At 41.2% G+C, this 12795-nt stretch overlaps 1 protein-coding gene across 1 annotated transcript in view; it reads right to left on the bottom strand.

Annotated features, from left to right (window-relative positions):
- Window positions 1–12692, bottom strand: part of DST (dystonin) — a 288933-nt gene extending 276241 nt beyond the window's left edge. Inside the window, 2 exon segments of the mRNA XM_050972635.1 lie at window positions 11995–12029; window positions 12479–12692. Of these exon segments, the coding sequence (XP_050828592.1) occupies window positions 11995–12029; window positions 12479–12659 (216 nt within the window). The 5' untranslated portion in view covers window positions 12660–12692.
- Window positions 12693–12795: the final 103 nt, after the last annotated feature.

The raw sequence follows: 12795 nt of genomic DNA, 5'->3' as shown, positions 1-12795 counted from the left end.
CTGGAGGCTGCTGCAGAGCCAAAGGCTAGTTCACCTGGTCTCAAGTGAACTTTTCTGTATGAGGAAGCAGGCTGGGGAGATCAGCCTTTTTTAGCTGAAATTCATCCTTTTAAATCTCTGAGTGTTGGGGGTTTGTGGGGTTTTTTTGGTTGGTTGGGTTGTTGTTGTTTGGTTGTTTTATCCTCTTGAATGGGATGTGATAATATTGAAAGAACCTATTCTGTCCATCTTTATACCCAAATCGATGATGAACGTTGCCAGCCTGGCCACAGCATGCCAGAGCACACTGTGTAAAATTACTTTCACAATAAGGTGTTCAGTAAAAAATATCTTATCCATCCAAGTTTTAACTTCACAGCTCTGATTTAGTGACTAATTCCTTATCTATAGAAACATGTGTGGGTTTTCTCTGACCAAAATTCAGCAGACATCCCCTCCCCAGGTTACCCTTTGAGCCACCAAAGCCAGCAGGCGAGATGAGCCATTCCCTCACAGCACATATTTCTCTCCATTGGCCATACCCAGAGCCCAGACTGACCACTTCACTCACACACATCCATACTGTGAGTATCCAAATTAAATAGGATGGATCAGATCCATGGTGACTAGGTTTTGGTCTGCTTCCAATCTGGTATTCATCATTCCATATTTTATCGTAAGACTTTCTTTTCTTTTTCTCCTTCTACATGAAATTATTCTGGTCTCTTCCATCACTTTTTTTTTTTTTTCCTATGAGAGTTTCCTATTTCCTCTTTCACAGATATCACTCTTGATGGATCCCCATAATTCAGTACAGTACTCTTATAAATACTGATTTATATAACAGTAGCACATGTTTTTCTGTTCTGTTTAAACATTTCCCATCCCATCTCCTTTCAAATGAGGCTACACATCTGAAAGTAATCCTCACTGAACTGTTGAAAGTCATTCAAAAGGCCCTTTTTGAAGATCATAAACCTAAAAATTAAGAATGTGGCTAAAGACTTTTCTCTGTAATGTACTCAATCTTGCACTGGTTAACAACATCATTTGCCCCATTTCTCCAATATGGTCTGGTATTTGATAACCAAATATGTCATACTCTGCTATCCTTGCTGTGTTTTTGCTTATTCTCATTTCTAATCCATTCCTCATAAAACCAGGAATTTTAAATTTCCTTAAAAACCTGTCTAGCTTTTGCTTTTATTTAAATTTACAGATAAAACATATTGAATAATGTATTGAACCTTTTTCTTTCACTGTCTTATTTTTTCTGTATTTATTTTATTTTTCTCTATTTATTTTTTTATTTTATTGTCTGATACTTTATTAGCACCAGATGAGCACATCAGTGCTACCCCATGTGTGCATTATTGCTTTAGTGATATAGATCTCTGGCTCCTCCATTCTTTCAATGTGCAATTGTGTTAATTCACCAGATTCTTCTCCTCTCCATTCTAGTTTTTACTAGCCCTACTGCCTTCATCATACGTTATCTCTATTTTCATCCTTGATAAGAAGCCATATTCAGTTTTCATTTTTTCCAGTGTATAAGTATTTTACATGGAATATATTGGTTGTTAGAATTCTGATCTTGGGACCCACCCTTTGCAGCCAGTGTGGGTTTTTGGAGTCAGTAAGCATTAACATCAATAGAGGTAAAAGTGCATTATCTGATGGCTAGCTGAAGTCAACAAAATCTTTGCATTAACTTCAGTGGGCACTGGACTGCAGCCCAGCTTACCTTCTGGCAGAACTTCAGTAAATCACAGAGAAAGTGCTAGCTAGCATTAGACCACAGCTCAGTGACAGCAGAACTCAAGTGCATTTTCAAAGGCCCTTCCAGATATCTGAGTAATTCCTGTAGATGAAGGTGCACTAATAAATATCAAAGCTAGAAGAAGCTTAGATAGGATATCCAGATTTGTGTTCTTGCTTTTAAGGTTTCTGACAGTGGTTGTATGTGCATGAGAATTGTCATCTGTTACCATTGTCAACTAATGGCCTCAAGAAATAGCCTTTAAATTGCCAGGTACCACCTGTTTAAGTCTTGGAAACTTGGAACTCTTTCATGTCTACACAATGCACAGGATCTTAGGGCCTGCAGGCATTTATATGGCTAGCATCAAATCCTTCTCAAGATGCTGGCATTCTCAGCTGTTCTACAGACAGGCTGAAATATAATTAAACCCTATAGTTGGAGAACCTACTTCAGCTAAAATGGCAGGTTTAAATTAATTAACTTTATTATATGAAATTCCCCTGCACACTGAAAGAGAAAAATTTGAGATTCCTTCTGCTACATAGAAAATCATTTATGTTTATATACATATATATATGCATATATCTATGCATCTAGACTGTAAAAAAGTTCTAAATTAAAAAGTGGCCAAGATTGCATTTTTTCCCTCCTTCCTCTTCCATAGAGATTTCCATCCCAAATATCATCAGTTTACAAAGAACCAAAGAAAACCCCACAACATTTATTTAACTGCCAGTTCTGCAAGTTCCACCCCAAATCCAAGATTCAAGCTAATTCTCCAAGATATTTATAGTAACGATTGCTAAGTAATGTAAATTTTCTATCACAGGAAGATTACCTACACTCACTGAGTGTATTACTTCACTAACACCCAAGGAGGATGCAACTGTATTTGTTCTATTTTGATTCTATCAGAACTAAAAAAATAGATTGCAATATTTTTTGTGTGGTTCTCTTGATTTGTTTTTGGTTTGTTTTTTTTTTTAATCTTACAAAGGGTTACTCCTATAAAGATCTGAATCAGGATTTAAAACGTAAAATAAATAAAATGTAAGATTTTACATTCAATTTCTCATTCTACTCCCTCATTAGCAAGCTTTCACTGATGCTGCTTTGCATGCCGTATGTTTATTTTAGGAGATATTATTCTTATCTTATAAAATCTAAACTCTAAGCAGTGCTGGAACCATTTCTCAGATATTGAAGACTGTGATTTGGCACATGCAATATTCCAAGATAAGTCCACATGTTCAAAGGCATTTAAAGCAATTGCTTTTTACATAACCTGAACAAGATTACTTTCCCAACTGAGTTTATGAAATAGAACATCAATAATCTGCTTTGCAGCTCCTAATCAGTCCCTCCCCATGTAAATACATAGGAGTCCTTGTATTTAGGTATTTAGGACCCCCTAGCTTTAGGTGTGAATTTAGAACACAGTGTGTAATAACCCATGCTAAATTACCCTGCTGTTTAACATGACATGTTTGGTTTCTCCTGTCATAAGGTCAGGGTTCCTATCAAAGCACAGGTAAGCTGTAACATCTGTAAGGGAAAATCTGCTGATCTGCAAGCAAACAGCCCAACAGCACACCCAGTCATGCCTCAAGGTACCCTTTCCATTCTCTTTCCTGTCTAAAGCTGTGAGCCAGAGGCTGGCCCCTTCTCCAGGCAGCCCTATCGCTCTCTGACAAGAACGCCTGCAGCTCTCCACTGCAGCTTTGTGATGGCTTGTCCCAGTTCCTTCCCTGTACCTCAGGGCACTGCAAGCCTCCCTAGGAAGGGAACAATTATTTAAGAACAAAAAAATCAGTGCACTGCTTGATCAGTGGTCTGCAAGGGAAGGTTTAATTTAAAATATACTAGCACATTCCCCTAACATGTCCCCTTTCCAGCCCTGCTTCCTCTATTTTCCATCTCTTCATGTCTCTTCATCTTGGGCAATGTCCAGTATATATCAAGGACCTGCCAGAAGAAATTAGCTTTAAATATTAAAACTATGGTAAAAAGCTGAATAAGAAATAACAGAGATTGCTAAACCATAGCAGTGCTTCCAAACATCTAATACAAAGAGTTTACTTTTTTTTTGTCCAGCATGCTTGTTTGAAATACAAACTGGTAAGAGAATATATCCCACCACAGCATGTCAAGATGCGTCTGTGCTTTCTAAATGGTAAAATAGATGCATAACTGATGAGACACTTCACAGGAATATATCATAAAAAGATAACTAGGCTAGAATTCAGGTATCTATTAAGATAACTAGATTCAGATACCAGCAACATACCTGAACAAGTCTTTGCTTCCTGTTATCACCAATAAAACATTTAGTTGACACATTCAGTGAGGCTTGAAGAACCATTCAGCACATCCTGAAGCACACATCAACACTAGGTCAGCTGAGCAGTTCTACAGACTGTAATCTGTAAATGCCTACCGTGAGCTTGTTGGGCTGCATAAGGGAATGCTGTTTTTACAAACTCACTTTCCAACTGCTACCTTCACATGAAGGAAGGTAGTGGAGGCAGATCAGAAGAGAACTTGGCTGTATCATTTTGTTCTTTCTAGAACAAGGAAGAAGGATAAATACAATACCTCAGCCTGACATGATTATGTATTTCAGTATAATTTGTGCTATCAATTTATATAATCATCAATGAAGCCTGTAGGATCTGTGTTTCACTTCCAGTCTGCTCTGCCTCCTACCCCACCATCCTGAAGCAGAGTGCCATATTTAAATAGCTGAGTGGACAGGGGAGATAAGGACATTTGCACAACTTGCAAGAAAAGTGTCTTTGCCCAAACATCAAGTGCAGTTAGTTTCTGTAGCTGATATGGTGTTTTCACACTTCAGCCACAGCTCATGTTTCATTCCCACTGATGAGTCAGGAACAGCAAAGCTCTGACTCTCCTTGATGCAAGGCAGTAGGGCATGAGGGAGCCCAGCAGGGGCTCAGACACTTTGGGTACAAGTAACCAGGCTGGCTGCTGAACCAGAAGCACAAGAAACAAGCTCAAAACCAAGGCAGTTTTGCTAAAACTAAGCCAAGATCAGCTGTCTGCACTGTGAGCCTGACATGCTAAAGCATCTCTGCCACACAGGGCCGAGTCCTTGCCCCAGGAGGAGCCCACGTGCCCACTCTGCAGAGCCTGAGACCCCTCCGGGCTGCAGAGCATGCGGAGCAGCGTGAGCGGCTGCAGCTCTGGCTGGTGTCCTCTCATGTCTGACATGACCAGGCCCCAAAAGCCAGCTCAGCTGAATCAGATCCTACATGAAACATCAAGGTGACTTCACCCTGTGCTCTGCACATTCTTCCATGCCATATCAAAAGGTGCCTCTACTTTCTACAGTCTGGGAATGGAAGAGTGTGTGAGTGAGATTTCCATGCCCAAGGAAAACACACGCTAGAGCCCTGGAGAGCTACAACCCCAAGGGTCATATTACCCTGTTCATGTGGTGCTTTCTTGCATTTAATACCCTCAGTCTAAAGAGCTAAGCTGTTTCTGAAGGAACATCCCCAACCTGATCTGTCACCGTTATAATCTAACTGCAATAACTGAGAAATCAGTGCAGATAATTAAGCTTTGCTTGTGTGATCTATCGAGCCCTTCATGATCCCTTCTGTCTGTGTTAGAACAGCTTCTACAGGATATGTGGTAATACACGTTCTCACTGCAAGTATGACCTCAGCTATTCTAATTCATGGTTTCAGCCTGAGGTTTGTTTAGGGCAAAAGACAGTAGCTAGAAGTTCCTGTTCTGTACACGTGTACAATGTGTCTGTGCACAGGCAGATGGCCACAAGCTGTGCTTCCCTGTGTCCCCTTGACATCACAGTTCTGCTCGTGCGTAGAGGGAGTGTGCACTTCAATGGCACACAGCACAACTGAACTGCAGCTCATCTAAACCCCACATTTCCAGAGGCAGCAGTAGATACTGAGAAACATGAATGTCTAAGTACTTACACGATGGCCGTGAGGTTGTTGGCATAAGTGTATATTAATGGGAAACTAAAGAGTGAGGAGAGCTTTTATGAGGTAGTATATCTTTATGCAGTGGTTTTCCCAGTCCTGCTAGAGAACCATTAGGATGTGTTCACTTATAAAGCAGGTCCCAGGACCATGCCTGACCACTGATGTGGACCATAACACAATGTCAGTACTTTTTTAGGTGATTGGTGAAGCTCAGAGGTGATTCCCTCAGCATTGCAAAGCTCTGCAGACCATCAGAATCCAGAGCAGAGATACAGACAACCAGAGACTCAGTAAATATATCAGGCATTTGTACACTACATTGTAATACAGAGTAAAAGTACCCAAGTTAGCTCCTCTGGAGTTAGTTTAGCTCAGCACTTGAGCAGTCTGGCTGCAGCAACCAGACAAATGCCATATATTTGGTGATACAACTGCTGAACAGGCTCTTCCTCAGCACACACCGATGCTTGTGGGCTATCTAAAGGCAGCACTGCTGTGACTTAATCTGACAGAGTGATGGACAGATGACATACAGTAAACCAAATCTCAGTGATACTTGGTTTGCCATGTGACAGCTCAGTGTGGCATACTCTGTCTGGGCCACATTATTTAACATGTTATGAAAAATGGACAGAACGGTTTGTCCTTATACAGTGTAACCTGTATTTATAGCTCTCCATTCATTCCCATACGTAAGTGCTCTCTTACACTAAGAAAACAATTTATTTTTTCTCTTATTTATTTTCCTTTGAACCTTAACTCTTAGACAGCTAATGGAAAAATAGTTTAAACATCCTGAGGGAAATCATGTCAAACACAAAGGTAAAATATTTTCAGGCTGATTCAACTCTGTAAAGACAACGAGACATCCTTTCAATAGGTGAATGAATGTATTTTGCTGGCTAGTCCTGCACATTTGTGGTGCTTGTTGGATGCACTCCCTCCGATCAAACAGAAGACTCAAATTCAGCTTGGAGGGTCTGCTGATTTCTCCTTTTACTGGAGCTGCATATATCTGGAGCAGTTTATAAATAACTGCAATGCTCAGGATGAATTATGGTGCAACTCTTCAAAGACTATTCATTTTTGTTTTGTAAGATAACTAGAACCATATTTTTAGGCAACTGTCTCACTATCAGCCTCAGAAGGGGCATGATTATGGCAAAGGTACACTTAGGGATAAGTTTATGAAAAATTTTCTGGGCATCTGTGATGACAAAGTAATATATACATTTCCTGGAGATTGTTGTACTATAGTTTTACACACATTGTACCATGATAGATAATTTAGAAAATCCATTTACTCTCAAAAAATAACATCAGTTTTGGGTGAACTATTTCACTACCAGTCTAGTCATGACAATACAGAATCACAGAATCACTAGATTGGAAGAAACCTTCAAGATCATCAAGTCCAACCCATGCCCTAACACCTCAACTAAACCATAGCACCAAGTGCCACATCCAGTCTTTTTTTAAACACATCCAGGGATAGTGACTCCACCACCTCCCCAGACAGACCATTCCAGTACTTTAGCACTTTCCATAAAAAACTTTTTCCAAATATCCAACCTATATTTCCCTTGGCACAGCTTAAGTCTGTGTCCTCTGGTTCTGTCAGTTGCTGCCTGGAGAAAGAGACCAACCCCCACCTGACTACAGCCACCTTTCAGGGAGTTGTAGAGAGTGATAAGGTCACCTCTGAGTCTCCTTTTCTCCAGGCTAAACAATCCCAGCTCCCTCAGTCATTCCTCACAGGGCTTGTGTTCCAAGCCCCTCACCAGCCTTGTTGCCCTCCTCTGGATGTGCTCAAGCATCTCAACATCCTTCCCAAACTGAGGGCCCAGAACTGGACACAGCACTCAAGGTGTGGCCTCACCAGTGCTGTGTACAGGGGAAGAGTGACCTCCCTGCTCCTGCTGGCCACACTATTCCTGATACAGGCCAGGGGATCATTGGCCTTCTTGGCTACCAGGGCACACTGCTGGCTCATGTTCAGCCAGCTGTTGACCAGTACCCCCAGGTCCCTTTCTGCCTGGGCACAGTCCAGCCACACCATCCCCAGCCTATAATGTTGCAGGGGGTTATTGTGGCCAAAATGCAGGACTCTGCACTTGGATTTATTAAACTTCATCCTATTGGACTCTACCCATCCGTCCAACCATTCCAGGTCTTTGCAGAGCCATCCTACACTCCAACAGGTCGACACATTCCCAGCTTAGTGTCATCTACAAATTTACTGATGAAAGACTCATACCCTCATCCATGTTGTCAATAAGAACATTGAAAAAGACTGGATATATACAACCTTGTAGCAACTGTTCACTCTACTAAAATGAAAATGTGGGGTCTGCAGAATTCAAACTACCAAATGTTGTTCCTTCACTACAGACATGGTTAACACACACTGCCAGCCCTCACAGAGAGTTTTTTCACAAAGTGTCAACTCCTGTTTATCTTATTGGTGTGTTTAGTCCCACCTGAGTTGTGTGAAGTCAGTAGTTAACAGTGGACTGTAAAACTTGTACTGATTTGTTTCCTCGTAGTTTTCAACCTGTAGGTCTCAGTGGAAGCATTCACAGGAAAGTTGCCCAAAATATGTGAGTCAAAATTAAATAAATACAAACTCATACCATGCTGTTGACTACCCACTGACACTGATACCTTCAGTTCCTGAGGTCATAGTATCCCTAACATAAAAGGTAAGATAAAGAAAAACTGTGAAGCTCAGAGAAAATTTCAGGAAAAAGATTTATAAATCTGGTAATTTTCCCTCAAAAACATGAAAAATGCTACTTTAGCAATTAGCACAATAATCCCTTCAGAATCTCATAAAGCCCAACCATTTATAAATCCTGAATGAGAACCTTCCTTTTCAACAGTTCTTACCACCAAATCAAAAGACATTAAGAATTATTCCATTCAGATTAAATCCTTCCAGCCTAAGGCTAGAAGCCTACTTCCCTTTTAATTGAAAGGTAAAAATCTCACATAATCCAGTGACTCCAGAGGCTTCAACTATGAGGAAAATTAATTCAGAACGAAATTTAAATCACGAGTGCCAACACCAACACATTAAGCAATGTTTTTAAATTGAAAGGTACAGGAGACTTTCAGACCTCTTCCTGAGGCATAAAATGATAAACATCAAAAGGTGTCAAGCCCAAGCCCACAAAGTACTCAGAGAAAATTCCTTTGCTTCATGAAAAAAACAACTTCTACAAAGAGCACAAAAAGAATAAAATTAGTGAATCAACTATAGCCTTTACATTTTGTAGTAGTAATAATAATAATAATAATAATAATAGGAGGCCAAACAATTAATCATAATCCCTACTTTGGTAAAACTCTCTCTGAGTTATATTGTTATTTTGGTGTGGTTTTGGTTCAGCACAGATATTTCATTCTACAACTGATTCTCAAAATAAAGACAGAGTAGTGCAAACAACTACATCAAAGTCTGATGTGTCATGTAGCAATGAATATTTCTGTTGGAAATTTACTTGTTTTCTTTTTAAAGCAGTGGCATATCTAGGTCTCCCTGAGATTAGGAACATTAACTATTCTGGGTGTGATTCCTTTGTGACTTCATGGAATTTCTATAGTAACTTGGGAATGGAAAAATCTTCAGAGCAGTTACAGTCATAATGAACCTGAGGGCCGAAAATAAAAAATATATTAAAAATTAGGCCTGAAAAATTTCAGACAGTAGGAAGTGTTAGTGGGGAGGTGGAGACAATCATTGTATTATCTCAAGAAACTCTCACATCTTCCTAGTTAATGTTTTCTGTTATTAAGCACCTCTAACAAAGACAGACAGACTTTCACCTACTTTATGTTCATAATGATTCATGCAAATTTATCTCCTTTTGAGGCAGGGGGTCAAGTGTTTAAGTTCACTCTATAATAAGCAATATCTGCATAGACTTTTGATGTATAATAATGAGGCATGTTTTGCAGAGACATTAAAAATCAAGGCCCACAAAAATGAACTATTTGTGGATTCATTTCACAAGTGGCATATTAAATTCAAAACAGAAGGGCTGAAAAGGATCATAAATACATTTTCAAATTTTGTATCTACCCTCCCATACTATGCAGTCTTTTTTTTTTTACTGTGTGGTCCAGTATTAAAAGAAAAGGATTCAATAGTTCTCACTGTACATAGACAATGAAGGCATGCACCATGAGAGCTGTGGCTGTGGCAAAGAATCTCAACATAAATTTGCACACATCCATTTTTCCAAATATAAGGCTTTCCTGGCAGGCAGTCAATCATGCAGGAATTGCCAAGGCTCTGTAGATAGGGCAATTATAATTCTCTGTGCACTGCTGCTAGACCACCTGCACGTTCACATGTGATGGAAGTCAGATTTGAACCCAGCTCTCAGGAGATGAATGCCAACCCACTGCTATTTACTATCAGCCTGTTTTTCATTATCTTTTATTCTAATTAAGAAACACTATTTATAACTACACCTGACAAACAGCTAAGCATGGTGGAAGCTAGCAGATGTACCTTGTGCTATAAAACTTGGAGCTATTACATTAATTTTTGGGGTGGGGGGTTTATACAAAGCCCATATTTTCATGTATCGTGCTTTGCTTTCATCAACATTGTACTGCAGTTGGAAGTGCATAATATCTTGTGAAGATATAGATAGAGAATGTCAAATTCTGCTTCAGATAATGTTTCCAATATTTTTATTGGAAGTATGCCTGTAGTTTTTTCATTAATGAATTCTATTAGATTCATTAAAATAACATTTTACTTGAAAAAATATCAGAAAATGAAAATTTAATGTTGTCAAATGAGTCATCATTTTTCTATCAAAAGTCTCATCAGAAAATGAAAGGAAAAACAGTTCTACCACCTAATTAAAAGACCAGTTTTGACTACTAGCTGTAGTATTAGTCCATCTAAACAAAATACAGAAAATTATGAAAGAATATAACAGTTACTCTAGCATGTTTCACTTAATGGAAGCTTCTACGAAATATTTTAAATTCATCTGCTTCTGACTGGATGATAAACAAACAACCACATGCTGAAGCAATAAAAATAAATTACTCTGCCAACTTCCCTCTGAAGTGTCACCATGCAGGATGGCACGTATTTTAAAACATTAAACTTCATCTCCATCTAGGCTCAGAACTGAGTGAATTTTACATGGAAACCAAGCATTTCATATTGGATAAACTAAATAGTGAAAAAATATTTTGATTTCCAGAGATACACATTTGTTTATTCACTTTACTGGAGCACTGGAACAACAAACTCAGGCTTTTCATGGTTTAAAGACAGGACACTCCCCATGGCATCTTCTTTTTATGATGGTGTGCACAAATTTCAAAGCAGTTGAGAATTTAAAACTAATTGCCAATATAAACCATGCTGCAAAAATGTATCCCATGCACACTTTTGAAAACATTAGTCATAATTGGATAATGTTCACACCCACAGCAGGGTAAGGGAAAATGCAAATAATTTAAAAAATATCATTGGGTGCAAAACTGTCTCTCAAGGCTTTCAGAATAATAGGCAATGGCATGAAGATATGCCTTAAATCAATAGCAGCAAACCAGGCAAGAGAAATATCCAGACAGGAGCTCTACAGGGCAGTATGGAAACTTAAGTGGGTACTAAAACAAATACTATTTTTCATATTTTCCCAGCAATTATGCTCCTCATCCAGAATCCCTAGGGGTTTGTGTTATACTTTCATCACTGGCATGTAAGAGTTTTGATTCCCCTGACCTCTGAATACAAAGTCACACATCGAGGTCCCTGCCAAGCAGGTTTGTAGTCTGGATCCTTCTGGGATCTCCCGCGGCAACATCCAAGGGAAGCAGGCAACTTCCCTGCCAGGAGCCGGGCGCAGGTGAGAGCTGTGGGCACAGGCAGCGAGCAGAGGCTCTGCAGTCACAAACCCACCAGCCCTGCACGTATTTACAGCGAGGTCAACAACTGGGCTCAGGGCTGCTTTTGGACACAGGGAGCTCTGGCACGTACAGTAAGCACAGCTTTTCTCCAAGTAACCAATTCCTTGGGGAATGACACGAATTGGCAGGCCGGTTAGGGTAACAAAGATGAAGAGCTCATTTTGTGTTGGGTAGGAAAAAAAAAAAAAACCAAACCAAGAGATGAAAGAGGACATTATGTTTTTCATGCAAAATGAAAAGTTTGCTATGTGATTTCATTAACAAAAGACCACGACAATATGTATTCGGGTAAAGAGAACAACTTCTGACCTTGAAATTGCGTGCTAAATAAATTACCTCAGAGCGAAAGTGATGAGTTCTCATGACAGCATCTGGAAGGGAAGCAGAAAGACACACAGGCTCCACCAGCTGCACCCCGCATTTCGCCCCGGCTAACGGGTTTACCCCGCCGCTCGCCCTTCGGCGCGCACTCCGGGACGGCGCTGGCCCTTCAGGCACAGCCGGCAGCTCCGCCCGGCATTTATATTTAATTCATCGCGAAGAAGTTGGGCATAAAGTTCTGCTGCGCTTTGACAGACCAAGGAGGGCTGGGGGGGGGGGGGGGGGGGGGGGCTTCCCAGCCTCTCACCTCTCTCCCTCTAGCCGAGGTTTCGCTGAGGGATGGGTGGAGACAACGCTGCCGCAGTCCTGGGCTCGGCTTGAATTTTCTTTAAAGCCTTTGCCCGACTAAACCGTGCCACGGCGGCCCTCCGCCGGCACAAAGCTGGGGATGGGCCGGGGACACCCCCCGCCGCCCTCAGGAACCGGCAGCGTCTCTTACCTCGGCTCCTTGAGCGACCTGAAAAGACGGATTTGATGGGATGCCTCCCTTTCTGGAGCCTGCGGTGCCAGCAGCAGAAGAATAAAATCGTGGCAATGGTCCCCAGCAGCAGCAGGAGCAAGAAGAGGGCGCACTGGATGCTGTAGGGTCTCAGCAGGACCAGGAAAGCCGCGGCAATCATGGCTCAAGCGCCCGGCTGCCCCTGTGCGTGCGCGGGTCTGCGGCGAGCGGCGGGGGGCCGGGCAGCGCCGGGCAGCCTCTCCCCCCGGCAGCGGGGCGGGCATCGCCGCCGGCACCGCGCTGCTGGAGCCGGCAGC

This window comes from Serinus canaria, chromosome 3, assembly GCF_022539315.1.
Source record: "Serinus canaria isolate serCan28SL12 chromosome 3, serCan2020, whole genome shotgun sequence".
In the NCBI taxonomy this organism is placed as follows: Eukaryota; Metazoa; Chordata; class Aves; order Passeriformes; family Fringillidae; genus Serinus; species Serinus canaria.
The sequence above is the reverse complement of the archived record's forward strand: the minus strand, read 5'-3'. Positions and strand labels throughout refer to the sequence as shown.